Source organism: Onychomys torridus, chromosome 15 (assembly GCF_903995425.1).
Source record: "Onychomys torridus chromosome 15, mOncTor1.1, whole genome shotgun sequence".
Lineage (NCBI taxonomy): Eukaryota > Metazoa > Chordata > Mammalia > Rodentia > Cricetidae > Onychomys > Onychomys torridus.
In genome coordinates, this window is record NC_050457.1 from 35,154,341 (window position 1) to 35,180,825 (window position 26,485).

General features: G+C 44.8%; 1 protein-coding gene across 1 annotated transcript in view; it reads right to left on the reverse strand.

The window, feature by feature from the left end:
- Nucleotides 1-847: 847 nt before the first annotated feature.
- The window catches only part of Map3k1 (mitogen-activated protein kinase kinase kinase 1), a 61,969-nt gene continuing 36,331 nt past the window's right edge, over nt 848-26,485 (reverse strand). Inside the window, exons 3-20 of the mRNA XM_036207105.1 lie at nt 24,277-24,474; nt 20,742-20,942; nt 19,879-19,995; nt 19,249-19,397; nt 16,942-17,063; nt 16,356-16,437; nt 15,942-16,122; nt 14,064-14,342; nt 11,663-11,784; nt 10,706-10,797; nt 10,257-10,446; nt 8,749-10,015; nt 8,266-8,418; nt 7,152-7,314; nt 5,418-5,549; nt 3,995-4,137; nt 3,262-3,393; nt 848-1,530 (exon numbers count right to left, since the gene is read on the reverse strand). Of these exons, the coding sequence (XP_036062998.1) occupies nt 1,381-1,530; nt 3,262-3,393; nt 3,995-4,137; nt 5,418-5,549; nt 7,152-7,314; nt 8,266-8,418; nt 8,749-10,015; nt 10,257-10,446; nt 10,706-10,797; nt 11,663-11,784; nt 14,064-14,342; nt 15,942-16,122; nt 16,356-16,437; nt 16,942-17,063; nt 19,249-19,397; nt 19,879-19,995; nt 20,742-20,942; nt 24,277-24,474 (3,873 nt within the window). The 3' untranslated portion in view covers nt 848-1,380. The remainder of the gene's footprint in view (nt 1,531-3,261; nt 3,394-3,994; nt 4,138-5,417; nt 5,550-7,151; nt 7,315-8,265; nt 8,419-8,748; nt 10,016-10,256; nt 10,447-10,705; nt 10,798-11,662; nt 11,785-14,063; nt 14,343-15,941; nt 16,123-16,355; nt 16,438-16,941; nt 17,064-19,248; nt 19,398-19,878; nt 19,996-20,741; nt 20,943-24,276; nt 24,475-26,485) is intronic.

Here is a 26,485-nt window from a genome sequence, read left to right on the forward strand (position 1 = left end):
TCCTGAGTCTTTGAGAATAACCAATTCTATTTCACACTGGCTTCTGAAGAGTTAAAACCTAACATTTCAAAGTTACATTTAAAAGCTAATCAGTACTTGATTTAAAAGACACACATGCAAAGATCTACCATTTTCCTTCAGGATTCCATGCATCTGAATTCATCTTGAGGTTAAGACAATTAAATAGTTGTGCAAATTCCAGGAATTAGTGTGTAAATGAAATTCAACTTTACTTTTCTGTCTGAACATTTTTAAAATGCAAAGCAAATTTATTGTTTGTTTGAAAACACTGCTGATTGGTAGGTGAGTCGAAGAGTTTTTCAGCCGGGTCTAGTATAAAAACGTCGTGCATGGTACAGGTGAAACAGCCGTTTCATTGCGATCGGTGGGAATGAATGATGGATTGTTACCAAGAGGAAGATTTCAATGGCAGGTGTTCCCTATAGGCTAGGAAATAATACGGAACAATCCACCTAACTTTTGGATAATCTTGCCCTGCCTGTGAGCTGCATCTCAACAGCTGACTGTCTGAAGTGAGTACAGGCTTACCCTGAATGGCGAGGGTGGAGACCGACTCCCTGAAGCCAGTACTTCATCATACACCAATGAGAAGAAAACAGAACTCTTGCAATAGGCACAGATTTAATAAACTAGTTCACACCTACTTCTTCTTTTTTTTTTTTTTCTGGTTTGAAGAGATCACCTTTCCCTGAATATTAAACACAAATGAAGGTGAAATGAAAATACAGAACCATATTTTCCAAAAACGAAATGAACGGGCCAACAGTAAAATGCACAATGAACCACAATCGACCAGAAGTTTAAAAAAAAAAAAAAAAAAGGTCAAGTGTGGGTCATAAAGAAGTTATTAACTTTTAAAAACACATGTATTTTCTGCTACTCAGCATACTCTTGACCTAAAAGAGGCAGACACTGATTTGTTTTATAGCCAGTGACAAAAACCCCAAAGGGAAGTGTAGACCCCCTGCTGTGATTGCTAGATGAAATGGAAGGAGGTGACACATTAAAACAGATCCTGAGCCCTCAGCTGCTAATATTGCTGAAAAAGTGCTCCAAAAATAAATTTATCTTCTGTTACTTAATCATGCAAACCCCATCGCTTTCCTGTTCACCTAGAGCCAGTCCTTTGAAAGGCACGGTTTACAGTTTCGACACAAGTTGTGGACTTTTGCATATTGAGCTTAGGTACAGATCATGATTTGTCAATCACATACTTAGGTAAGGGTTCCCCACCGGCCTCATTTCTAGCTGTTCAGTGGTATGAGGGCCAGGAGGTTATCAGCGTGGTCGCCCACAAGTTCTTTTTATCCTCTCCTTGCTGCACATCCTGTCTCCATTGGAGCTGGTCTGAACGGTTAACTACCACGTCGTCCGGAAGACAGGATGCTTCAGGAGCTCCCGGGAGGGGGGTCTGTCCTGAGGCTGAAGTTCTAGACAGCGCAGGGCCACATCGCGCAGGCCAGGGGACAGATGGGATGGGATGGATGGCGCAGTGGTCGCACTAGCAATCTGCAGGAGACAGAACCGGAGACTGAACTTGGCACAGAACACGGACGTCAGTCTCACAGCCTCTGTCAGTGTGCACCCACTGAGTTCTCCTCAGTGTCGGACAAATCGTAACCTTAGTGTCAACTAGTACAACCTCCCCCTCTCGACAAGGTCTCAGCACAGCCTGCTCCACCTCCAGAGTACTTCAACCACAGTTGTGTCCTACCATTCCCAGATAAGAGCTGATTCTTCTTCTTCTTCTTCTTCTTCTTTTTTTTTTTTTTTTTAAGATTTATTTATAATGTATACAGAAGAGGGCACCAGATCTCATTACAGATGGTTGAGAGCCAACATGTGGGTGCTGGGAATTGAACTCAGGACCTCTGGAAGAGCAGTCAGTACTCTTAACCTCTGAGCCATCTCTCCAGCCCTAAGCCGATTATTCTATAATCAGGTAAAGGATGAATCCAACTAATTTAAACCTACGTACTCACAATCACAATAAAACTCCCTTTCCCTCACCTTAGCAACTTCATGAATGATTACTGAAAAATGCAAATTGACAGAAGGAAAAAACAACCCTAAAGTCTGTGATCTAGGACACTGAGTAGATGCAGACACACCCACTGAGTGGCTGCACATATTTCTTAACACATAAGACAAAATAAGACAAAAATGACATCCCGCCGGGTGGTGGTGGCGGACGCCTTTAATCCTAGCACTCAGGAGGCAGAGGCAGGTGGATCTCTGTGAGTTCGAGGCCAGCCTGGTCTCCAAAGTGAGTTCCAGGAAAGGTGCAAAGTTACAGAGAGAAACCCTGTCTTGAAAAACCAAAACAAACAAACAAAAAAGATATCCCTTCCCACCTGCTAAGAGAAACCACTCACTGCTCTTGTTTTTCCTTCACAGGGAAAAAAAAAAAAAATGAAACATTTCTGTTGGATACTTCCATTAATTCAGGTTTAAGTGCTCTATCCACAGTGCACTGTCCTGAGTTTGACAACATGGAGTAAACTCCTTATAAGGAGTAGAGCCGGGTGTGGGGAGGCACACCTTTAATGCTAGCACTCAAGAGGTGAAGCAGGCAGACCTCTACATTGAAGGCCAGCCAGGGCTACACAGAGGCCATGTCTTACCACCCTCCCCTTTCCCAAAACAAAACAAAATCGGGGAGCAGACTAGGGAGCTGGCTCACTGGGAAACAACGCTCACTAAGCCAGCCTGATGGCCTGAGTTTGGGTCCCCAGAACCCATGTAAAAAACAGGTCTGAGGATGTTTCTCCGTAAATCTAGTTCTCCTACAGTGCGATTAGAGGCAGGAGAATCTCCTGCAGGTCCAGAGGCCAGAAATCCTGGAATAGGCAGTAGTACTGTGGCCAACAAAGGAGCCCCGCCTCAAACAAGATGGAGATCGAGGACCGACTCCTTAGCTTGTCCTCTCATCTCTGCACACGGCACGGCACGCCTGTGCTCTCATGGACAAACACCTGCATATGTAATCCATGTACAATAGTACGTATCTTTTTAAAATTGGAGGTTGGGGGCCAGTACCATCGGCCACTGCAGTTCCAGGGGCTCCGACTCCCTCTTCTGGCCTCTGCAGGTGCCAGACATGCATGTGGTGCGCAGACATATGTGCAGGCAAAATACCCACGCTTAACATGAAATACACAAGCGAGTGACGATTGGTAGGGACAACTCATGAGAATTTGACTTTCCTCAATTTTAGTACAAAAAATCGGTCATAATTACCTTAAATATCAAAGCAAGGTGATTGGAGTGTTTCTCGGCATTCCAAGGAGGTTTTGCACAGGCCATTTCTATGATCGCGCAGCCGACGCTCCAAACATCACAGCTCCTGCCGTACTGCTGGCCTCTGAGCACCTGCACCAAGGCAGTTAGTCTGGACGTGTGACTTCCTTACACGAGTTCAGAGTAAACAGTGGCACAAACAGCCAGTGCAGGAATACATGAAATCTCAATAACAAGCCTACTGTCCAGGTGGCACAAAGAGAGTACGACAGGATTCTAAAGCAGCCCCTCCTCCTCCACAACGGGGCAGGAAACAGCTCCTCACCACATTGAGCACAGAGGGCTGTGAGCTCAGGAGAGGCCACATTCACAAGTGCGGACTGTGTTAAGGCATCGACAGAAAGGAAAGGGAACTTCTGCATAGTTCTACCACATGCAGTTTTGTTTTACTATAAAACAAGTATTACAAACTAACCCCACAATTCTGTGTTAAATGTGCTTTCTGTTAACTTTGTGTAAATTGCGCTGAAGTAGCCTTGAAGCAAATTATGAAAATTTATTTTTAGTAATCTTGTTAAGACAAAAAAAGGGAAGGCTGAGAGGAAGGGTCTAAACTGCAAGGTACTGTTAAAAACCAACTTCTAGGTTGTGGACTTGCAATGAGGAAGTGCGTTCTGGCTTTACTGTGAAAGAACCTGGCACAGTGATTCATACACTCAAAGCCACTTCTCACCTCTGGTGCCATAAATGCAATTGTCCCCAGCAACTGTCCCTGAAACTCCCCTGCACCGGTTCCTTTTGATGCCAACCTGGCGGCAGCTCCAAAATCTGCAATCCTCAGCCTCTGACCTGTGCTGTCAATGAGCAGATTGGCACCTGTCAACAGAGACAGCAAGTGACCTGGTATGTTAGAATCACATAAGGGCACGTTGAGAGCCTCCTGAGTTCCACTAATGAACTAAACCATGTGGGTACAGTCACAGCCTCAGAGAAAGCTGCTCCTGTCTTCCTTTGGTCCATTTCTGCTGAAGGCATACTAGGGTCTCTGGGTAGATGTAACCTAAATCCTCAGAAGGAAATTTCTGAAGGTCAAGGTCCTAAGGCCCATGGAGATAAAGGAATACACACTTTCAAGCAGGGATTCAAAACCTTTAAAATGATGATTTCAGCAAAATCTATCCAGAATTCAAATTTTGGTACAATTTACATTTTAAAACAGTCTTGTTGACACATACTAACACGGCCAATTCAAACTATATGCTTATTCCATAATCACAGTCTAATCAAAGTTAGTATCCCAACAGCACTTCAATACACTGTCAAATACTAAAGAGATTCATAACAGAAAACCCAAGTTGCCTTTAATAGATATAATCTGAACTGCAAGATCTGACAGGACTGTTTGTCTGTCTGTCTGTCTGTCCCTCTCCCCCACGCCCTCCAGGGTTTCTCTGTGTGACTGCACTGGCTGTCCAGGAACTTGCTCTGTAGACCAGGCTGGTCTTGAACTCACGGAAATCTGCCTGTCTCTGCCTCCCAAGTTCTGGGATTAAAGGCATGCACCTCCACTGCCCGGCTATGATTTTCTTAAGTTTATGATACGACAATTATCTCAGAAAAACCAAGAGCAGGGATCTTCTGGGAAAACATCGTGATGCCAAGACGGGGGATCAGTGAACTCGATTCTACACTTCCTGTCAAGTCACACCCTTTCTTGTATTGAACACACTGTCCTACACAACCAGAAAGGTGGACTGAAGACTTAGTTTTGTTTTTGAGACAGAGTTTCTCTGTGTAACAGCTTTGGCTGTTCTAGAACTTGCTCTGTAGACCAGGCTGGTCTTGAACTCACAGAGATCCACCTGCCTCTGCCTCTTGAGTGCTGGGATTAAAGGCCTGTGCCACCACTGCCTGGTGGACTGTAAGACACTTAAGGGTCCTTTTAGTTCTAATATTCATAGGGTTATTTAATACCAAACTTGTGTTAGAAACCACCAAAGGTCAAGGTTAAAAGTTACATTTGGAGAGTTGGGGATTTAGCTCAGCGGTAGAGTGCTTGCCTGGCAAGCACAAGGGCCCTGGGTTTGATCCTCAGCTCAAAAAAAAAAAAAAATTACATTTGCTTTCTTGTCACTAGAAAGTATTGGGGTTCTTACCTTTGACATCTCTGTGAATGATCTGGTTTTCATGGAGATATGAAAGGCCACGGAGTAACTGCTCAGTGTAGTTAATGACTACTGACTCCTTAAAAGCTCCATATTTACTCAAGAGATGAGCCACAGACCCTCCTGAAAGACCAACACAACTGCTGTGAACCTGGCCAGAACTACACTTGTTTATTACACTCTAGTTTCTTAAGCTTACACTATATGAGCTCATAGGAAATGTTGAACTCATAGCATACAGAAGTAAAGTTGATCTCCTATAGTCCCTCCAACTGTATATTAGAAAACATTTTTCACAACCCTCATAAAACCAGCTTACTACAGGGCCAAGATTCCAGAAAGCACTAGAAGTTACACATTTTAGATTGAACGAATTGTGTAGTGTAGATTCTATGCCTTTCTTTTCTCAATCAGAGTGTGTACACTATTCCAGAATCAAGTAAACAACACTGATATGTTATTTAGCAGAAGGTAAAGAGCAGAGGAGGAGCAAGAAGGCAGTTAGGCATCAAATACATGTACCAAAGTCAGAATCTCAACGAACCTCCTAAGTACTCATGAGAGCCAGCCTATCTGTTCTGTATATCCCCATGAAAATCAACAGGGTGTCACTGGGGAGACAGCTCAGTAGGTAGAGGGCCTGGCATGTGTGTATGGAGACCTGGGTTCAATCCCCAGAACCCACATTAAGAAGCCAAGCATAGTGGTGTGTGTCTGTAGCCTCGGTAGGGGCCAGCCAGCTTAGCCTAACTGAGCGTCATGTTCAGAATCCCTGTCCCAAAAGACAAAGGTGGGGGTTGGGGATTTAACTCAGTGGTAGAGCGCTTGCCTAGCAAGCGCAAGGCCCTGGGTTCGGTCCTCAGCTCCAGAAAAAAAAAAAAGATGTTCAAAAAACAAAGGTGGAGAGAGACAGAGGTAACATCTATATGCACACATGTGCACATACCCATGCTAGTAAGCACACACACACACACACACACACACACACGAACTAAAACTCACATAAGAACTTAAACAATTGGCTAAATAACCAAGTCGTCACACGACTTTGTTGCTGTTATACATGTTAGAGATTACAGTCTATGTTCAAGAGGACGAGTTTAACTGTATACCTCAGTGCTGTTTCATCTGCAGGAAGGTTTCCAAATGATATATTAATTTATGTAGTTTGGCTAGTTAGTTGCTTTCCTTTTGAGACAGTCTCCCCTCTTAGAGGACGGGCTGGGCTTGGACAGCCCATCCTGCTGCCTCCGCCTCTTGAGTACTCTGACTGCAGGCACAGGCGCTGCTCAACTTTCATGTTGTTAGAAACATTTCTTACATGTACACAATTAGTGAAGACGACCCAGAAGAATACAGGATTTATACAATCCAGGTTTGGGGGAAAAAAAAAAGATTCTTATATCCCAAGCCACAAAATCACTGTTGAGAAAGGTTGCTGGGTTGGGGACTGTCACTCAGTGGTAACATACTTGCCTAGAATGTACAAGGAAGGCTCTGGGCTCAATTCCAAGTACACCAAAAGAAAACATCAGGATGGAAAAATGTTACTGTTTATTATACCTAAAATATAGACTATTTGTTTGTGTATGCTTGTATATTAGGAATGATTTGCTTTTAGAGACCCAAAGGTATTTATTTTTAAATGAAGTATTCAGTCAACTGTCCTTAACTAGAAGAAAGTTAAGTCTGTGCACTCAGGCATGCCTCACACTGTGAACGGACCTGCCATCCACTCAATGAAGAGGTTGTAATTGCTCTTCTCACACGTGGCGCCCAACATCCTGATGATGTTCGGATGGTTCAGATGGCTCATCATTCTGATCTCCTCCCTTAAGGCTTCAACCACCTCTTCCTGCTCAGAAGACGTGTTTCTGATGTACGTCACCTGTTTTAATAAACACATTGATAAGATTTGGAGTTTTGATGTTCTTTGTGTTCCAAACAACCTGACCTAAAATGGACAAACCTAAACCATCTGAAATATTAACAGCAAATGGAATTTAGTCATCTACCTTCATGGATGCAGTATTCTTTACATAAAACCAACAGATCAACAGGGAACACAAGTCAGGTAACTTTAGACAGTAAGAATGTAGCTTTCAAACGGTTGGGGATTTAGCTCAGTGGTAGAGCGCTTGCTTAGCAAGCGCGAGGCCCTGGGTTCGATCCTCAGCTCAAAAAAAGAAAAAAAGAAAAAAGAACGTAGCTTAAGAAACTGAAGAAAATCAGAAAAACGGTGAAGGGGAGGGTGCTGTAGCCAAGACCGGAACTGTGTAACAGTAAACACGAGACCAGCCAATTACAGAGGGACAAACACCGTGACTTCAAATGAAGCCGTCATTTTTGCACGCATGTATGCTCACTCTATGTATTATGCGTACATGCTCATTGCATGCATTTGTAAGTGTGCTCAGAACAGAAGGCAGAAGCATAGACTGGGAGATCTTCAACTGGTCCAAGTGGAGAGGGGCAGGAATGATAAAGCATTTCTCAGGCCGTCTTGACACTGGATCTCACAATGACCAGCTTCAACTTTCCATAGCAGAATTCTTGTCTGTGCTGCTTTTGGTAACACCTACTTTGAGTCTGAAGCTTTCCAGAACTGTCAAGTGTGGTGGCACAGTCCTGTAATCCAGACATTAGGGAAGTGGAGGCAAGAAGGTGCCAAGCTTGAGGCCAGCCTGGGCTACACAGTGAGACCCTGTCTCCGAAACCAAACCCAACCCAACTCTGACACTAAAGCGCGAAGACACCAGCATCCCGCCCTTTGTCTCTCTAGCTGCGCACGCTTCACTTCACAGTTTGAACAATTTCACCCTGGACTCCTGATACCAACCTGTTTAACAGCCATTAAGGTTCCAGTCCCCACATCTTGTGCTTGGTAACAAGAAGAAAATGCTCCAAGGCCTATCTGCTGACCTTTCAGCCACTCAGTGTCTTCTCTGTAAGGTTGCTTTGCTTTGGTATGTCCTGGTAGAGTCTCTGGTGTCTGCATATTAAATAAAAGCAATCACTCTGTTAGAAGAGCAAGATCTTGTAAATTAGTCTGAGAAAATACTACTGTCATTCCCAAACCACCTATGAATTTGACCTCTGAAAGGTCAATGTTAACAAGAGTACCACATGTGTAAGTGAGAATCATTTCAGAATCAGGCAGACATTCTCTGAAATACGTGAGTACTGCTCTTGCAGTGACTCAAAACTATTACTACACACTTGTTATACGTGGCAAACCCTCAATCACCTCAAAAGCAGCATTTCCCCTAGACCCTTCCCACGCCCCAAGGAGACTGTAAACGGTTTTGAAGCCTGTACTCACGTCCTGCTGGATGATGATAATGTCTTCTCCATTTTCCACCTGCAGCTGAGGAACTACGGGGAGGGCATCTTGAGAAGCTGACATTGCCATGGCAATGGCTAAAGCTTCCTCTTCTTCAGCTTCCATCTTTTCCTTGCACTTCTGATTGTGACTGACATCATCTTTGTAGGTATCATCATTTTCAGCCTTTTCGGGAGAGAGGACCGCAACTTCCGACTTAAAAGTGACCGTTGTGTCACTTGAAGGCATTGATGCTTCCAGAAGGTCCTCGATACTGGAGTTGAGCTCCGTGTTAACATCTAACCTGCACTTGTCCTCCACGGGGGTGAATACTGTCTCGTCGCTGGGTATAATGGCGTTCCCACTGCTGCTGCAGCTGAAACTGTCATCACATCTGGAAGCGGCGGCGTTCAGATCGAGTGTCATGCTCTTTTGGGAGGCATCCCCCAGTCTGCTTGCACTACCTGGGGTGGGTCGAGATGGCTTTGGCCTGTGTATGTTGCTGGAGGGTGGGGGTCTTGACTGAGTAAAGACTGGGGAGAGTTTATCTGGGTCCCTGTTCTCAGAGCAGTTCCTCTGGAATTGTAGAGAAAACTTGCGCTGGGTTTGAGGAGATGCGGAAGGTATTTTGCAGGGAACGAATGCCTGAGGTCTATGCTTAGCAACATCTGTTACAGAGCCAGCTGGGACAGATGGGGCAGAGGAACAAGGGGTCGACACTGCTGGAAACATCTGGGAAGGAGACAAGGGGGAGGAGTTCAAACACTGACTGTGGGGTCTGCCTTTTGTTTGAACCACTGGCTTTGGCTGTTCTGGTGTTGCTGAACTGGGAAGTCCTACGGAAATGCCGGCCAGTCTGTCGGAAATGTCCTCTGAGCTGGCGCTCAGTCTCGCAGCACATAATCCTTTTCCAGTTTTCTCGAAATGGACTGTGTGCTCAAGGGAACTGTTCTCTGGAGAGCTGGTCGGGCCCAAGGGCTGCAAGAAGCTGTCCTGTTGCCCGTCCAAAGTGTCTTCCACGCCCATCTGGAGGACCTCAGCGATTTCTACCTCATCTGCAATCGCCAACAAACGCCGGCGCATCCTGGTGAAGTGCGTGGAACTGGAGGCAGTCAGCATTGTCACCAGCTTGGAAAACACAGCAGGCACCGACGTCACCATTCTTGCAGAACTCAGATAGATCCTTCGAGAGAGCTTGCCAACCATGGAGTGGGAATTATCAATGGACTGCAAAGTGAAGGTCAGGAGGGACAGCAGCTTCTTATACCTGAAGACAAACAAAGCAAAACACCTCCAGTTGGGGAACAAATACGGCCATTTTAAAACTGGCAACTTATGCCTGCCCTTGCACACAAAAACAATCTGTGCACGAGGAATAGGTAAATGTTTAACTAAAAGTAGCCTGCTCCTCAGGGTTCTACAGTCAAGTACTAAGGTACTAGTATGCAACTTGGGGATATGTGAGCAAGTAGGAAGAGGGGAGTACTGATTTTCACAAGGGAAATTACCTGATTTCAACAGGCTCAGCTTGGGAGACGTCAGTGCTGACGATGTGAGGATAAAATTCAGCAGGAAATTCCAACAGCAATCTGTCTATAAGACACAGGCGGCCCAGGAGTTCCTGCCAGCTGTTTGATTCAGCCTGGCTTCCAAGAATACAGCTTAAGACATAATCAACACCACCAATACCAATGGACCCTACGGAAGTAGAAACAAATGGCGGAGAACCAGCGTCACAGAATTCTCAAACAAAACATGATCAGATGGTGGAAAGATCCGTAAAAACACTGTGGGTTGTTAGTCTTAAGGACTTCTCTTGAATTAACTCCTATTTTTAAAATAGCTGGATGAATCAATTTATAAAATTACTCCACTATTTTATAACAGTCCCTTGAGAAATCTTAGGTCAAGGAAAACAATGAACCGTGCTCCATTAGGTTAAATGAGAAGTTATTACCAGCTTTCAGTATCTCTCTACCCACTGCCAACTCTCCTGCTTGGCCCTTGCACAGCTCCAGCAGCGTTGATATGGACAGCTGACTCGTGCGGCTACCGAGAGAGAAGAGCAGCAACTCAGTGGTGGGCAGCAATACCATGAGATCCCTCTACCGTACTCCTGATGTCCGCCATCATTCTACCAATGACCTCGGATCAATAGCCCAACTGCAGAGCTCCAGAAAGCCATCTAAACCCATCCTCATCCTGAAAAGCAAGATGTGCTCTGCACACTGACACACTCCCTACAAAACTAACTCCTGACGTGGAGAGAGGAATACCAGAGTGAGGACACTCTGGACTGAGCAGCAGCAGCAGAACGAGGGAGATGGAGCAGCTCTGGCCAATCAGGATGTGCTGGGACGTGGAGACGGAACTGCCACGGTACCTCTCACGGCTTACTAACTGAAAGCGAGCTCTCCTGTCCACTGATCTAAACGAGGTACGGCCTGTGCTCACGTCTACCGTCACCACCGTTCACGGTCAGTTCTGAAGACTATTGTGGGAAGATGTGGAACTTAAAAACAGTTAAGAACTCTCATAATTACAGTAAAGTGCCATCACACAATGGAACAGGACTCTTTTCTAATCCACCTGAGGCAGAGGCAGGTATAATGTTACATGTTCTCTACAGTTCGTTTACTCCTTATGGTTCTGGATGCCAGTTAGTGTTCTTGTCGACTGGACTCCAGCTTAGAAGCCTACAATCACAATACAGCCCATGTGCAGCTCCACGTGGGTTGCTGGCCTGGCTTTTACTTGCCACTGGGGTTTCTTTCCCTAGTCCTTACGAGCTCTAAGCCCTGTTTTAATTTCAGATCTCACATTACGAAGTGCTAATAGGCGAAATTCACTAGCACGTATGTATCAAACCTTAAGTGTGAGGTATGGTCCCAGGTATTTGAAAGCGAGGCCTTACCTATTGGCATCTGCACACTTGACTAGGATGGTGTCTACGACTGGCCGGAGAAGTCTCTGAAGTTTGATTCTTTCTGCCAAACTATGGCAAGGTGTATACACCAGCATGGCTCTCAGTGTTTTCTGGGGAGAAAAAAAACTGAAGGTCAGTTTAACTACCTTCAAAACGCACCAGAGACAATGTCCTAAGCTGAGATGATCTGAGCAAACAAGTAAGTAATAAGAGAAATGGATAGCCACAGCGGTGCTCCCAAAGTAGTGGTGAGCGACCTAAGTGAGAGGTGGAATCAAGGTCTCTAACATCTGCTCCATGTCCAGACATCCTTAGCTACTCCCAGCATACTAGCACGGTTAGCACTCTAGTTGTGAAGGTTTCCGAGGTCACTGAATTCTGATCCCAGTTGATATTCACAGCTACTCACGCTTCTCAAAAGGCCACTTACTAGACCCCACTATTAGGGTGAGTTAGAAAAAAAAAAAGATTGCAAGAGATAGCTTAGAGACTGAAGTTTAAACAGATTAGGTAAGAAGCCATGCCAGTGAGACGGCTCAGTGGCCGTTGGAACTTGTCACCAAAGACGACAGACTTGAGCTTGAGTCCCAGAACCCACATGGAAGGAGCTAAATGGTTCTGCAAGTGGGCCTCTCTTCCACACACAGCTATGGAACACACAGCCTATCCCTCTCCACTAAATGTTTTCTTTCCTTTTTCTTTTTCAAGAATTACCCTACGGCAGGGATTCTTGGGGAGGGTATGTGAATTTGAGCTCCAGGCCTGAAGACATTCTTCATCATGATAGACAATGGTGGAGGTCTGTTACTAGTATCTAGTGGTTAGAAGGCTCAGTTTGAAACATCCTACAGTGACAGCATCTCTGGTGTCCCCTACCCCAGGTAGTTATCTGGCCCACACACCAGTGTTGAGACTGAGAAGCAGTGCTTCGAGGAGATGGGAGTCCCAGAGTGGAAAAGGTCAAATGAGTCTGCACAATGACCTTCTCATCATGGTATCCTACTCCTGAGAGACAAGCCCTAACAGTCAAAACAACCTATGTCTATGGCATGCACGATGGTTAGTTCCAACGGTCAGTTTGCCAGAATCTGGAATCACCCAGGAGATGGGCCTCTGGGCCCATGTTGGGGACTGTCTTGATTTTTGCTAACTGATGTGCTTAGCATCTTCTCTGTGAAGGAGCTGGCTACATGGGTAAATGTGAGCCATGTACAAGTGTGCATACAGCCATCTTTCCCTGCTTCCTGCCAGGATGCAATGTGGCCAGCTCCCAGGAGTTTCTGTCACTATGGCCTCTCTGCCATGATGGACTGGAACCTGGAACTATGAGCCAGAACAAACCCTTTCTTCCTGAAGCTTCTTTTGTCAGGGTGTTTTTTTTGTTTTTGTTTTTTTTAATCACCATTACAGGAAAGAAACCAAGGTAACACGGGACCATTTTCTGAATTTTCTCACAATGTTTACTGAAGCCAAGAACAATTTTTATTAAAAATAAATACTCATTAATGTTTCCAAACATTAAAACAAACAAACAAAACAACAAAACTCAAAGGACATTTTCTAGTCCTATTTTTACTTGGTTCTTTCTGTTTCCTGAGACAGGGTCTCCTCTTGCCCAGGCTAGCCCTGGGCTCCCTGGATAGCTCAAGATCAACTTAACTCCTGATCCTCTACCTTCCCCCTTTCCAGTGCTGGGTTTCCAGTGCATCACCACACCAGGCCATCAAGAAGTTTTAATTTGGTCATATGTGATGTATTCATTCAAGAAAACAAATGAGGGACTAGAGAGATGGCTTAGAGGTTAAGAGCACTGACTGCTCTTCCAGAGGTCCTGAGTTCAATTCGCAGCAACCACATGGTAGCTTTCAACTATCTATAATGAGATCTGGTGCCCTCTTCTGGTATGCAGGCATACATACCCACAGAACACTGTATGCATAACAAATAAATAAATCTTAAAAAAAAAAAATGAATAGCAAGACATTACTACTACACGGGAGAAAAGTAAACAGTGCATAAGAAATCATGAACAGGGGCTGGAGAGATGGCTCAGAGGTTAAGAGCACTGACTGTTCTTCCAGGGGTCCTGAGTTCAATTCCCAGCAACCACATGGTGACTCACAACCATCTATAATGAGATCTGGAACCCTCTTCTGTATACTAAATAAATAAATCTTTAAAAAAAAAATCATGAACAGATAAAAAATCAGTTAAATTATATATAGAGATAAAATGGAATATTGCAATTTCTTAGGACTATAGGCTAAAAAAACTTGGATTTTCTAAAGTTAAATTAGGTAAAGTAGATTTATTGTTTCTTAAAATAAATACCTGCAAAAGCCCAAAGAAAGGCAACTCATAAAGACATGGTAGTGAACGATGTACTTACTAAAGCAGCAACGTACACTTTGTAGACAGGGTCGGCGCAGACTATGGACAGCACGCTGCAGCACGCCTCCACCACGTCCCCGGAGATGCTGGTCTGGGCAGACCCGCTGGCCGCTCCGCCACTCAAGCTGCCTCCATTGCCGCTCCCAGAGTTTCCAGTGCTCTCCCCATTTGCCAACAGCAGGGCCCCACTAACATCGTGGGAGAGACGCCTGAGGGCCATCTCTCTTACATTCCAGTTTCTAGAGAATAAGCAGCCAACGAGTTCCATTCCAAACACCTGCATTGAACAAACACAATGGGGTGAGAAATTAATGGACCTATGGCATGTTAAGAACAGTTTCTGATGATTAAAGAAAAACTGGCCACTTCTCAATTCTTTACTATATTTGATAGACAATTTTGATTGTCAATGTTTTACAACTGAAAACTTTAATAATATATACATAGTCTTCTGTGAGGCCATGGATACTCATGTACATGTGTGCACACTGTGGAGGCCAGGGGTTCACCTCAGGTGGTGTTCCCAGGAGCTGTACACTTTGACTTTATTTATTTTTGAGATGGAGTCTTCTATCAGGCTCACAAACTAGGCTGGGCTAGCTAGCCACTGAGCCCCAAGGGTCCACCTGTCTCACCTTTCCAGAGCTGGAATTGCAAATACATCAACACACCCAGCTTTCTACAGGGTGCTGAACACCAAACTCAAGGGTCCCATGCAAACACCTGACTCACTGAGCTGTTTATCTGCCCAGCTCCTTGACTGTCAACGTCATGGGATTTAGAAATGTCTGAGAATGTCTACTGAGCACTTTCTTTTTTTTCTTTTCTCCCTCTCTCTCCTGGTTTTTTTCAAGACAGGGTTTCTCTCTGTATCCCTAGCTGTCCTGGATCTCGCTCTGTAGACCAGGTTGGTCTCAAACTCACAGAGATCCGCCTGCCTCTGCCTCCCGAGTGCTGGGATTAAAGGTGTGCACAACACCCTAAGGCATATAAGCACAGCACAGCTCATGACAGCTTCCAGCATGGCATCTGACAGCTCGCAATGAACTCCAAGAGCTCTCTGGGACCCTGAAACAGACAGGGCCTTTGCGGAATACCGTTCACAATCCGATGGAAGAGGAAGGTGTGTCTGTGAATCTTGTGGATTTTATCAGACTGCTAAGGAGCAGGGGTTAACAGGAAGGGCAGGTTACAAAGCAGGAGAGCAGAACACTCTACGATGGGACACTGAATGAGTTAACGTCTCACAAACTTCACAGCACTCAGAAGCCTACCAACCAGCAAAACGCTGACCACTGGCCTCACTACTATCTCATTATCTGGGAGCACTGGCTATAGATCCTACCTTTAAAAGTCACATAGTAAGTACCCAGCAACCAAGAAAATGATTTATAAGCTGGCCAACCAAAACCTGTGTTTACTGAAGACAAGAAAGGTAAAGGCAACGGAATACCACACCCAAGTCCGTTCTGAACCCTTACCTGTCCTCTCGGCAAGCGCCTGATAGACACCAGTACACGGCGAGGGGAACCGGTGTTAAACGGCAGACAACAGAATCACTCGCCAGGAATGGGGTTACACACGGGCAAAGGCAGCACTGAAGAGCCCCATTTTCTGTCCTTGCACAGCCTCTTACATTCGTTAGTTTAGGAAGAGACACACCGGGGGGTGGGGTGGGGGGTGGTGGTGGGGTGAAGACCACAAAGAAACTTTCAAGTGTGAGCTGTGCAACACTCATATGGAAAGGAACCGACACCAAGAGCCGGGTTAAAGTCTCCAGCATGCTAGAGTCACCCAGCGAAGCGTGTTCCAAAATCAGAAACAACCGAGGGAAAGAGACGGACACCAGAGGTGAAGTAAGGTGATAACTACTTACCTGAATCCACGGCTCAGCCAAATCTTTGTAAGCGGGAGGGATCTGCTGGGTTCCGTAGTGAGTCAGGTTAAAACTGCCCTCTTGGGTCCTTCTCTGTGACCCAGCCACAGGCTGCTGAGGGGAGGAGACTGGAACAGGTCGCAGAGAGGCAGGGGGATCCACTGGGCTCGACAACTCGTGGCTAAAATGAAAGATCACAAAATTTGCTGCAAAATATTAACAGATATAAGTCACACTTTGTACTCTGTTTGAGACAAAGCTTCACTGTAGCTCAGGCTAGCCTTGAACTCATGATCCTCCTGCCTCAGCCTCCCAAAAGCTGGGATCACAGGTGTGTGCCACCACGAGAGGCTAGAGAATGTCATTTTAATTTTTTTGTTAGATATACACAAATTAGTAATTCAAAATTATTACCTGTAGAAGTCATGGGATCTCCATTTAGATCTACAAAGGGGGCATATTAAAGGCTCTCTATTTCTTCTACATTCTTCTGCCCCTAAAAATATAAAGAAAAACTATTAGAAAATGTAACTGTTACCCTTAAGTATTTCTAAATTCCGAGTATTCCTAACAGTTAGTGTAGTAAGGCTGCTATGGAAAGAGCCTCATACAATTTGACAGGGTATCAATCTTAAAGCTGGCCAATGCAGCAGAGTAAGCTATCCCGATGCTTGTACCCACACAAATGCTACCTTATCACTCACAACAGCACTGTTTTGCTTAGTATCCTTCAAAGCATTCTGCCCTGCTTGATTCTGTGGCTAGTCTTTCAGATTCACCCTCTGGAAAGGCCGGCCAGGTCTTCCACCTCCGTCCCACCTCATGTCTTTGGGCTGGGAGTTTTTAAGACTGTATGCCTTCTGTTTCCACCCGCATCACACTGCACTTTCTCATGCAGGCAGCTTAAGCAGGACTTTCTTCTGCTCTCCCTAATCTCTCCACAAGCCATGCTGCAGTAGTAAATAGAGCGGCTGAGCACGGGGACAGAGGGGCCACCTACAGATGGACATGCAGTGGTGGTGCAGCTTGTTCCTGCAGCCGTCTTCACACACAGTCAGGCTCTCCTCATCCAGCATGCCCAACAAGCAGATGGGACACATCTGCTCCTCTTCGTCCTTTATGCTGTGAGGGAGGGAAGCAGAACACTGAGCACCGAAGTCTACAGCTCCTCCGGACTACGCACCTATCAACCAGAGACGCCTGTTTGACCGCATCACCAGATAACCGCAGGGCAGTCATTTATTGACACTCAGTAATCTAGAATCACAGACTGTGCTGTGAGTCAGGCTGTTCTTACTGTGAATGCAATGTAATGAGGGAACTACAACCCATACATATGTATATGTGTAAAAAGCACCAGGTAATGGATTTCACGATGGCATCTCCACACAGACATGTCATTATAGTCTCTCTTTATGCATTTTATCTGTATACTGAGGTTCTGGGATCATCTTTGCACTTTCAGTTTTTGGAAGGGTTTTGTGTATTTTCAATTTGCTTTAATTTTTTTTTTTATTTTGAAATTTTATTGCAAGTGTATGAGTATTTTGCTTGTGTGTATGTATATGTGCCACATGCATGCCTCGTGCCTGTGGAGGTCAGAAGATGCTGGATCCCATAACTGGAGTTATGGATGGTCGTGAGCTGCCATGTGGATGCTGGGAACTGAACCTGGGTCCTCTGGAAGAGCAGCCGGGCTACCTCTCCAGCCCTGTCTCTATTTTCCATTCTGTGGAAATACCATTTGAAATTTTTATAAAATTAGATCCCTAGATGAATATCCTTTAGGGTTTTTTTTTTAATTGATTTTAGTTTTTCTATAAAAATGTGATTACATGAACAAAAACTTAAACATGATATATATACAATATGAGAAACTTTTGTGCCCACGCTGCCAATATACCAATATACCTGGAAACCTCAAATTCCAGTCCATAGTAAGAAAGTATCTTTGATCATCTTAAAAACTTCTGATTTAAGCTTTAAATATTTATTCTCTTTCTTCAATATAAAGTAGAAAGAAGTAAGTTTAGTTTTAGAAGTTCAATAAAGAAAAATCTTCCTTCCTTCTTTCCTTCCTTCCTTCCTTCCTTCCTTCCTTCCTTCCTTCCTTCCTTCCTTCCTTCCTTCTTTTTAGAAGAGACAAAGAAGAACAGAAAGAAAGCTGAGTTAGGAGTCAAGACACCCACATTCTGGTATGTTATTACCTCTCCTGGGTTCATCCATTCTAAGCAAGCCACAAGACCTTTAGTTTCACAAAAGTAACTTCAAACGCTCTAGGATTCTAAAGTCAATCCACTGAATCCAAATTTTAAAAAAGTTCAAATATTTGTGTTTTCCACAGACAAAAAACCAACCAAACAACCAAAAACCCCAAGCCCTGTTCACCCAGTGGCCACTGCACCCTGTGCTCCGTGTCCTGAGGTGGTCGAGACACGAGAGACTGGTGGGATCTCGAAGATGACACTGGACAGCCAGTGCTGCTCAAACCAGGGTGCTCAGGACCACAGACGCCCTTTCTCCCTTCTGCAGTAACGAACTGTGTCATTGTCACACCCATAGGTAGGGCCACCGAGTAGGAGAGGATGAGAGCCTCCATGTCACGCTAGAGACTTGGAAACACCCACGGCTGTTATTTTAGGCTGCATTTCGTGTCCTCCAGAATTTATTGTTGCCATCTTTCCAGCAACTGGGCAATGCAGAGTTTGCGAAGCACTGTGGACTGTAAGAAGTAACTGTGAGTACTAGCTCCTGTGCCTGCTCCTATGGCTGACCAGCCTCCTGAATGAGGACATGCTTATCTTCTCCCAGGTAAAGATTCTCTGAAAACATCGGTGCATGAAGAACTGATGTTACACAACATAAAAATCCTAGACCTGAAAGTCATTTGGAAAGCCACTTTGCCCGTCTATAATTTATTTCTAGAAGAATCACAGGTGTTCCCTCCTACTTCTCACTGCCTTGGCCTCACTGTCTGTAGAACAGTGATGAAATCCACAAGGTTTCTCTAATAGGATGAACCAGTGCTATCAGGTGCTTGGCTAAGGTAACGTCTGCCATCACTTTACAGCTGCTGCCTGCTTTCTCACCAGAAGGGGCATCACGTTAATGGGTCATTTCCAATGTACAGTACGGAGAGCAAAATGTCTTCAGGTGACCTTGAAGAACCCTTACCTTTGCTTGAACATGAGAAACCGAGACTCAATAATTACATCGTCGTATAGCAACTTAGTAAGTAAAATAAAAAATCATTCCTAAATTAAGATGCACCACTCGGTCGATGCTCAGTGTTGTGCCAAGTACTGACCTGTTTTCTGAACTAGATGTAGACGTGCTAGATGATGACAGTGTATGAGAATTTGACATGCGTGAGACAAACTTCTGGATGGTGTTACGAGATGGAGCTTTGATTCTTGAGCTACGCCTACTGTGATATTTCTGGAACAAACTCTCAACCTAACATTGGAAAAAGATAGTGTCAATGATAGTGATGCCATAATTATGCATATGAAGGGGTGGATTATTCATCTTAATTTGCATAAAGCTGATTTAAGGGCTTCAAACATAAGAATGCAGTTTACTAAGGACAATGCTTTTTACAGCAGGCCAGTGTTTACTTAAATCTTTTTTTTTTTTTGAGCTGAGGATCGAACCCAGGGCCTTGCGCTTGCTAGGCGAGCACTCTACCACTGAACTAAATCCTCAGCCCTTAAATCTTTTACAGTTTAGAAACAAATAAACAAACAAAAAAACCCAAACTACTTATCACCTCAATAAATCACCAGAGAATTTTCAAGGCATCAGATAATTCTTAAGTAGCTTCAGATGTCCAACACAGCCACTGTCTATTTAGATTCAGAGATCTTGGAAATATTTCACGATGTACCATACAAGTTTATTGTCAATTTTATACTGTAGCTGTATATTAAAAAATTACCTCAAAATTCTTTAACGTTTTTCTCCATAACATGGGGTCAGAGGGCTCCAGCTGGAACACTCGGAGCATGACAAACAGCAGGTGAATACAGAATGTTCCACGCCCACAGCTGCAGTTCTGGGGAACAGAAAGAAAGCCCATGGGTTAATCCACCTGGGAGGTTCCATCAGAACATCTAGGCCTATCCTGCTTGGGCATTTCTATGTCTATTTTATTAATGTTCCTATTAATATTTTTCATTATCCTCACATATAAAGATACAGATATTTCCACAATATCTACTTTCAATGAGATTATTCAACAGATTAAATTTATCTTGTTCAAGGTACTGTTATAGTAAAAAAAATCACACATAGCCTGGATGCATTTCAAACTCACTTTATAAGATTAAGAGCCAGGCACACATGCCTGTAATTTAAGCACGTGCAAACAGGTTGATCACTGTGAAGTCAGGGCAAGCGTAGGCTACAAAGGGGATCTGAAGCAAGCTGGACCGCACGTGTGACCCTGAAGCAAAATGAAAACAAAGCTGGGTGGTGGTGGCCCACCCCTTTAATCCCAGCACTTGGGAGGCAGAGGCAGGTGGATCTTTGAGTTTGAGGCCAGCCTGGTCAACAAAATGAGTTCCAGGACAGCCAGGGCTACACAGAGTAACTCTGTCTTGCAAAAACCAAACCAAACCAAAAAACACCCAAGGAGAGACTAAAAGAAGCCTATGTCTAGGAATGAGGTAATACTTGTACAATGAACATGAAGCTGTGCATGCAGTTTCTAACCACAGAAAAAGAAACAAAGTGATTAAACAGGACAGACTTAAAATGGGACCATATACTAACATAACATAAAACAGTGCCAAACCCTACCTGTGGCCCAATGAACACCCGGTACTTGTTGTCCGGACTGTCTCCTCCAATCAGGAAGGAGTTGGGTCCTATCTGCTGCAGGAGGTACAGCCTGGCCCTCATCACTTTGTTCACACGGCGGCTCGTCTCCTCCGGGCTATATGGGGAGAAGCCATCTGGTGACGGGGCTCTCCGGGGTGGTGTGGTTCTGCCGCTCTGAAACTTGACAACATTGCTTTCTGTTAGGTTTACTTCTCACTTCCTGATAAGAAGCTAATATTCAAAAACAGGTCATACCAGAAAGTCATGTGGCAGATTATATTCAGGGACGGACGGACACACACACACACACACACACACACACACACACACACGACTTCATGTATGAAGTATACGGAAAAGCAAAATGCTGTTATCTGACACATTCATTTTAGAAGAACTTCTAAAATCTCAGTCATTCCTAGAAGTGATGAAAGATCTTTGCCTGAGATACAATCATATGGTCATTTTACAAACTACTCCATAAACTTGGGTCTTCTAAAGTACTATGCAAACCAAAATTAAGGGTATTAAAAGTGACCACCATAAGCAGGAAAATACTGTTTTTAGCAGTGAGTGCAAACATGCAATCTGCTGGCTTCTACTGAAGGCTCTGGAGAATGCTCAATAGGATGGGATTCAAAAACACGGCCATGGACTCCTCCGGCCACACTCTGCAGACTCTTCCTCCTTCAAAACTCCCTACCAGAGGCCAACCAAAACCTGTGGTCAGTCACAACAGCACGCTCGCCACCCTACTCATTTGCCCCAGAACTTGGTCTTGTCATCAATATCCAGCAGGAATTATGAATGGTGGAGACACCTAGATGGAATAAGTGGTTGCCAAACCAGGAAGCATCCCAGAACCCTTTGGCGGTGTGTAAAGTGTGCTGCTGTTGTGGCAAACAGTTTAACAGTCTCTGAAAATGTTAAACTTTCCACCTAGGCATCCCACCCCTAGGTATGAACTCAAGAGAAATTAGGCTATACCTACACAAGAACTTGTATGTGAATGTTCACACCAGTATTAATCATACCAGCCCAAAGGAAGATGCAGCCCATTTGATGAACAGATAAACAAAACGTGGTGCAGGGGCACACAGGATAGTCAACAATTGAAAATGGAGCACTGATGCATGCTGTGACAGGACCCAGTCATGGTGCCTGCCATGAAAGACTATCCATAAAAGGCAAACACATAGGCAAAATAGGCCAGCAATTGCCTAGGGCTAATGAAGAGACTGCTGTGAACAGAAACTGGAGATAAACAACAGTTTATTGGAGCAAAGAACAATCCCATGAATTGGGCAGCACTCAAACCTGGAGTTTCAGAGAGTTGATTTAGCAATGTCCAGCCAGCTTTTATAGGCTGAACACAAAGCAAGGTGAAGCAATGGCTGGACCAGCTACAATGAGCCTTTGCCATATCGGGGTGTGTGTGATGGGCACACCCTGGTTATGTAACGAACAGGCTGTCTGTCTGTCTGTGATTGACTAAAGCTGTCTGATTTCCAAGTCTAGAAACAACTTCAGGCCAATGGTGTCTAGCTCGGCCTTACTGTGCTTTAAAAGTGGGGTGGTCTGGGGAGGGAGGATGGGAAGGTGCGATTCTGTTGATATATATATTCATGGTCCTCCTTTGCTTTGAGGCCTCATGAAATCAAGATGCAAAGGGGGGCCTAAGAAGAGCTCGGAGGCCAGCAGCCTCTGTTCCAACCCAGCAGCCATGCTGGGAGGTAGACGCCAACAGCCCCATCGGTTTGAGCTTTGCAAATGAGGCAGTGCATGGGCCGGGAAGCAAGCTTGGCTTGAGCAGAGGCCATTGGGAGCAGGGACAAGCTCCTGGCCCGAACTTCCAAATGTATGAGCTAGTAAGTACCGTGTTGGTAGCACAGAGTGCTTTGCGGGTTTCTGCTTTCAGCCCTGCACTCTGCCATCCTTCCGCTTACTCTTCAAACCCAGGAAGGGTTTCAGTGTGTGTTTACTTCCACCACCAGCACGCGTGACCGTCCTTCTGCACCTCTCTGATGTCTGATTTAACATGTCTGCAGTGGGATGTGGTGATTAAAGTACACATATAAAAGGAATCTGGCTACCAGGGGCTTTTTAGAGCCTTTCCACAAAATTATGCCTATTTTCTATGATCACATGGCCCCAAATATAAGCCCAAAGCTCAAACAACAGATAGTTTGTTCATTTTGTGTGTGCAAGTGTTTACACACATTGTTTGTTTATTTTGTGTGTGCAAGTGTTTACCTACAACTTTGTATGTGCACTGTGTATGTTCAATGCCCACAAAACCAGAAGAGGGCATCAGATTCCCCAACACTGGCATTACATGCAGCTGTGAGCCACCTGTGGGTGCTGGGGGTAGAACCTAGGTCCCCTGGAAGAGCACCCAGTGCTCCTAACTGCTGAGCCACCTCTCCAGCCTCATGGAAAGCAGCTGGGAAGTGAACATCAAGGAATGGTCTTGGCTTTTCCAGAATGGCACAGTAAATCCACATGGTATGCTTTACACCCTGAATGGAGCTTGTGAGTGATTTTATTTCAATATATACTATCTATTTGGAAAATACTTAATTATTTAATGTAAAAAAACCATTTTATATTGTCAGTCTGAGAAAAGTCTAAATACCGAGAAGCAGTAAGGCATAGTAGAAATCGTGTTCTAAAACTTTAATTTTTGGGTTGGGGATTTAGCTCAGTGGTAGAGTGCTGCTAAATCCCCAACCCTCAACTTAAAAAACCCCAAAAAACCAAAAACTTTAATTTTTGCTTTGGAACCTCCAACCTCAGTGGTAAAAACACGCTTTCCCTTGATGAGACAGTTCGTTTGGTTCACTTTGGGGAAAATGTCTGCTGAGTACATGTCTGAACAGCCACACGTGTTGGCCATTCTTTCAATTAATAATTTTGTTTTACGAAAACAGGATGGCTGGTTCAGCTTGTGACACCAACAACGGCACACAGGCTTTCCCTTCCACGGTGACGGTATTTCAGTGTGTGGCAGAGGCGCGTTATCCAAGTGTCCCATCTCATCACACACCACAGAGCAGTAAAAAGGATGAGAGTCAAAAAGAAGTTTCTTTGACAAAGGCATTCTTAAAACAAAGTAGCCTCCCCCCCCCCCCCCCCCCCCCCCCCGGACAATATATAGCAAAAAAGAGCAAAAATTCTCTAAGACAGAGTAAATGCAGGGGGCAGGAGGCATGAAAAGGCGGTAACAAACCGATTCTCACACAGTGAATACACACTACTGAAGGGAAACCTCAATTCTAATGTCGCAGTCTAGTGTTCACTGGGGTGAGAGCACCAGGACTTTATCAACACACTGGTCTTCATACAGAACTAGTCTTGGCTTGACAGACCCTGGAAAGCATCTCCCTGGTCCCCCACAGGCCTTCAGATCACACTTCCACAGCTGTGCCTCTGCTGCACAGCTGGGCAACCCTTCTGTGCTGTGAGTCAACAAATGCCAGACCGGAGCCTGCGGAGGGTTCAAATCTTAACTTACAGGCACTGGGGAGACTCGCTTCCGCCTCACTCCTGGGGATTCCGGTTTCGCTGAGCGCCCTGCCGGGGAGCTCCCAGGAGACGGGCTGCGGCGGCCTTTAGGGGCTGGTGAAGCCGAGCTCACTTGGCCTTCTTGAGGCTCAGCTGCCACGTTACTCACTCCAGATCCATCTCCTTTAATAGGGATTGGTTTTACCACCTAAATCAAACAAAAATAGTTCAATGTTTTGATTACTTAAACATATGTATATAAATACACTTGAATATCACAGAGTGGGAAACAAATTTGAGTTAAATTAGCACTTCAAGAACTGCTCATTTGTTTTGAAAAAAATGTAGGCCATAAAAACAGTAATAATGGGTATTAATTCAAGTAGTCAAATACAATTTGATGATATTAAACTATCATTGAAAATGTTATTTTACAATAATTTTAAGGTACAGATAAGCCAGGGAAGGGCCCAGAGCACTCTTGGTGGTACAGCGATTGCTCAGCACACTCGGGGCCCTGGGTTCAGATCTCAGTACGAAGGGGGAGGCCAGAGCACACTCACTGGCACAGTGATTGCTCAGCACACTTGGGGCCCTTGGTTCAAATCTGAATAGGAAGAGGGGAAAAGATTAAGGGGCTAGAAAAAGCCAGGGATGCTTCAAGCTTAAAGACCAATTTCTTAAATTGGAAACATGCAATTTACATAACCTGCTGCTGCTATTGCCATGTTTAAATATAGGCCTCTCAGACCGAATCCTCAGTCCAGCTGAAGCCTCCTCCTATGTACAGTATCATTTCACTTGAGGGAAACTCACCCACCTTTTAAGTTCTGGTTAAAGTCCTACTGTTCATAAAACCTCTGTTAATGCAGCCTACATTCTTGAATTTTTTAAAATTTCTTTTAATGGTGGGGGATATGTGCACAAGAGTGCAGGTGCCCGAGGATGATAGAGGCAGTGATCTCCCTGGAGCTGGAGTTACAGGTAATAATAAGCTAACTAATGTGGCTGCTGGGAACCAAATTCAGTTCCCTCAAAAGAACAGTGTGTGCTCTTAACAGCTGAGCCACCTTCTAACCTCTAAAAAGCTGCATTTATTTATTTATTTGTTTGTTTGTATGTGTGTACATGTGGGGTCAGGGGTTCCAAGTGCATGCACACTCCATGGTATGCATGTAGAGGTCAGAAAGTAACGTGTGTGAGTTGGTTCTCTCCTTCCACTGGGTGGGTCCTGAGGGCCAAAGGCCGACAGGCTGACCTGGGTGAGCCTTTATCCACTAGGCCATCTTATTGGCCCCTAGGCTACATTTTTCATCTTTCTGAACTCTGTATTGTTCTTCTGCTCGCTCTGCACATCTGGCACCTACTCATTAAGGGCTTTGCATTATTTTACACATTACTCGACTTACTGTGTATGAGCCTTAATTTCCCATCTGGAGATATTTATTTTTTATTTACTGTTTTGAGAAGGCTTGAAGCAATTTAATAAAAAAATAAAAATAAACAAAACTAGACCTCCCAAGTAGACAGTAAACTTCTTAAGGGTAATTTGGAATCTGTGAGCAATAAAATTCAGGAATGGCAATTATGTTCAAGGATTACATGTTGTATTTCTTGCTCTACACCTCTCTCTTCCCTCCTGTCCTACATCACAGGCAAGGTGTTTAAGTATTTGCTGGAAAGCAGAAAGTGAGAAGAAATTTTGTTTTAACCCATCTAACATTAGTGCGGTTGGCTTTGATATACGACACCACAGAGCAACTCCAGCTCCACGAGCTTGGAGAGGAGCAAGCTCGGGAGTGCTTCACAGCGACTGAGTAGAAATAAGGCCTCTTAACTGCCACCTCCACAGGCTGTTCCAGTAAAATGTCCTAAGCTCGGTCCATGATTTCTCTCTCCATCTTCTGCAGTGAGTAAAACGGTGAAGGATCCCACCAGAAGCCTCAAGCGAAGGAAAGATGCAGAGGCTTAGCTGGGCGGGCACCATGGTAGCAGAGAAAGATAGCAGGAGAGGACAGTTCGATCTTCCCTGCGGCATCTGCACAGCGGACAGCGACCCAACAGAGGAGTCCGAAGCCTCGGGGCTACTGAGAAACTGCTAGCTGCAAGGCCCCCACAGCGCTCGGACAGTGGGGAGCACACTGTCACACAGTTATCAAGCACCTGAAGGTGGCTAGTGTGGCTGACAAGTAAGTTGAAACTTTGGGGGTCAGTCAGAG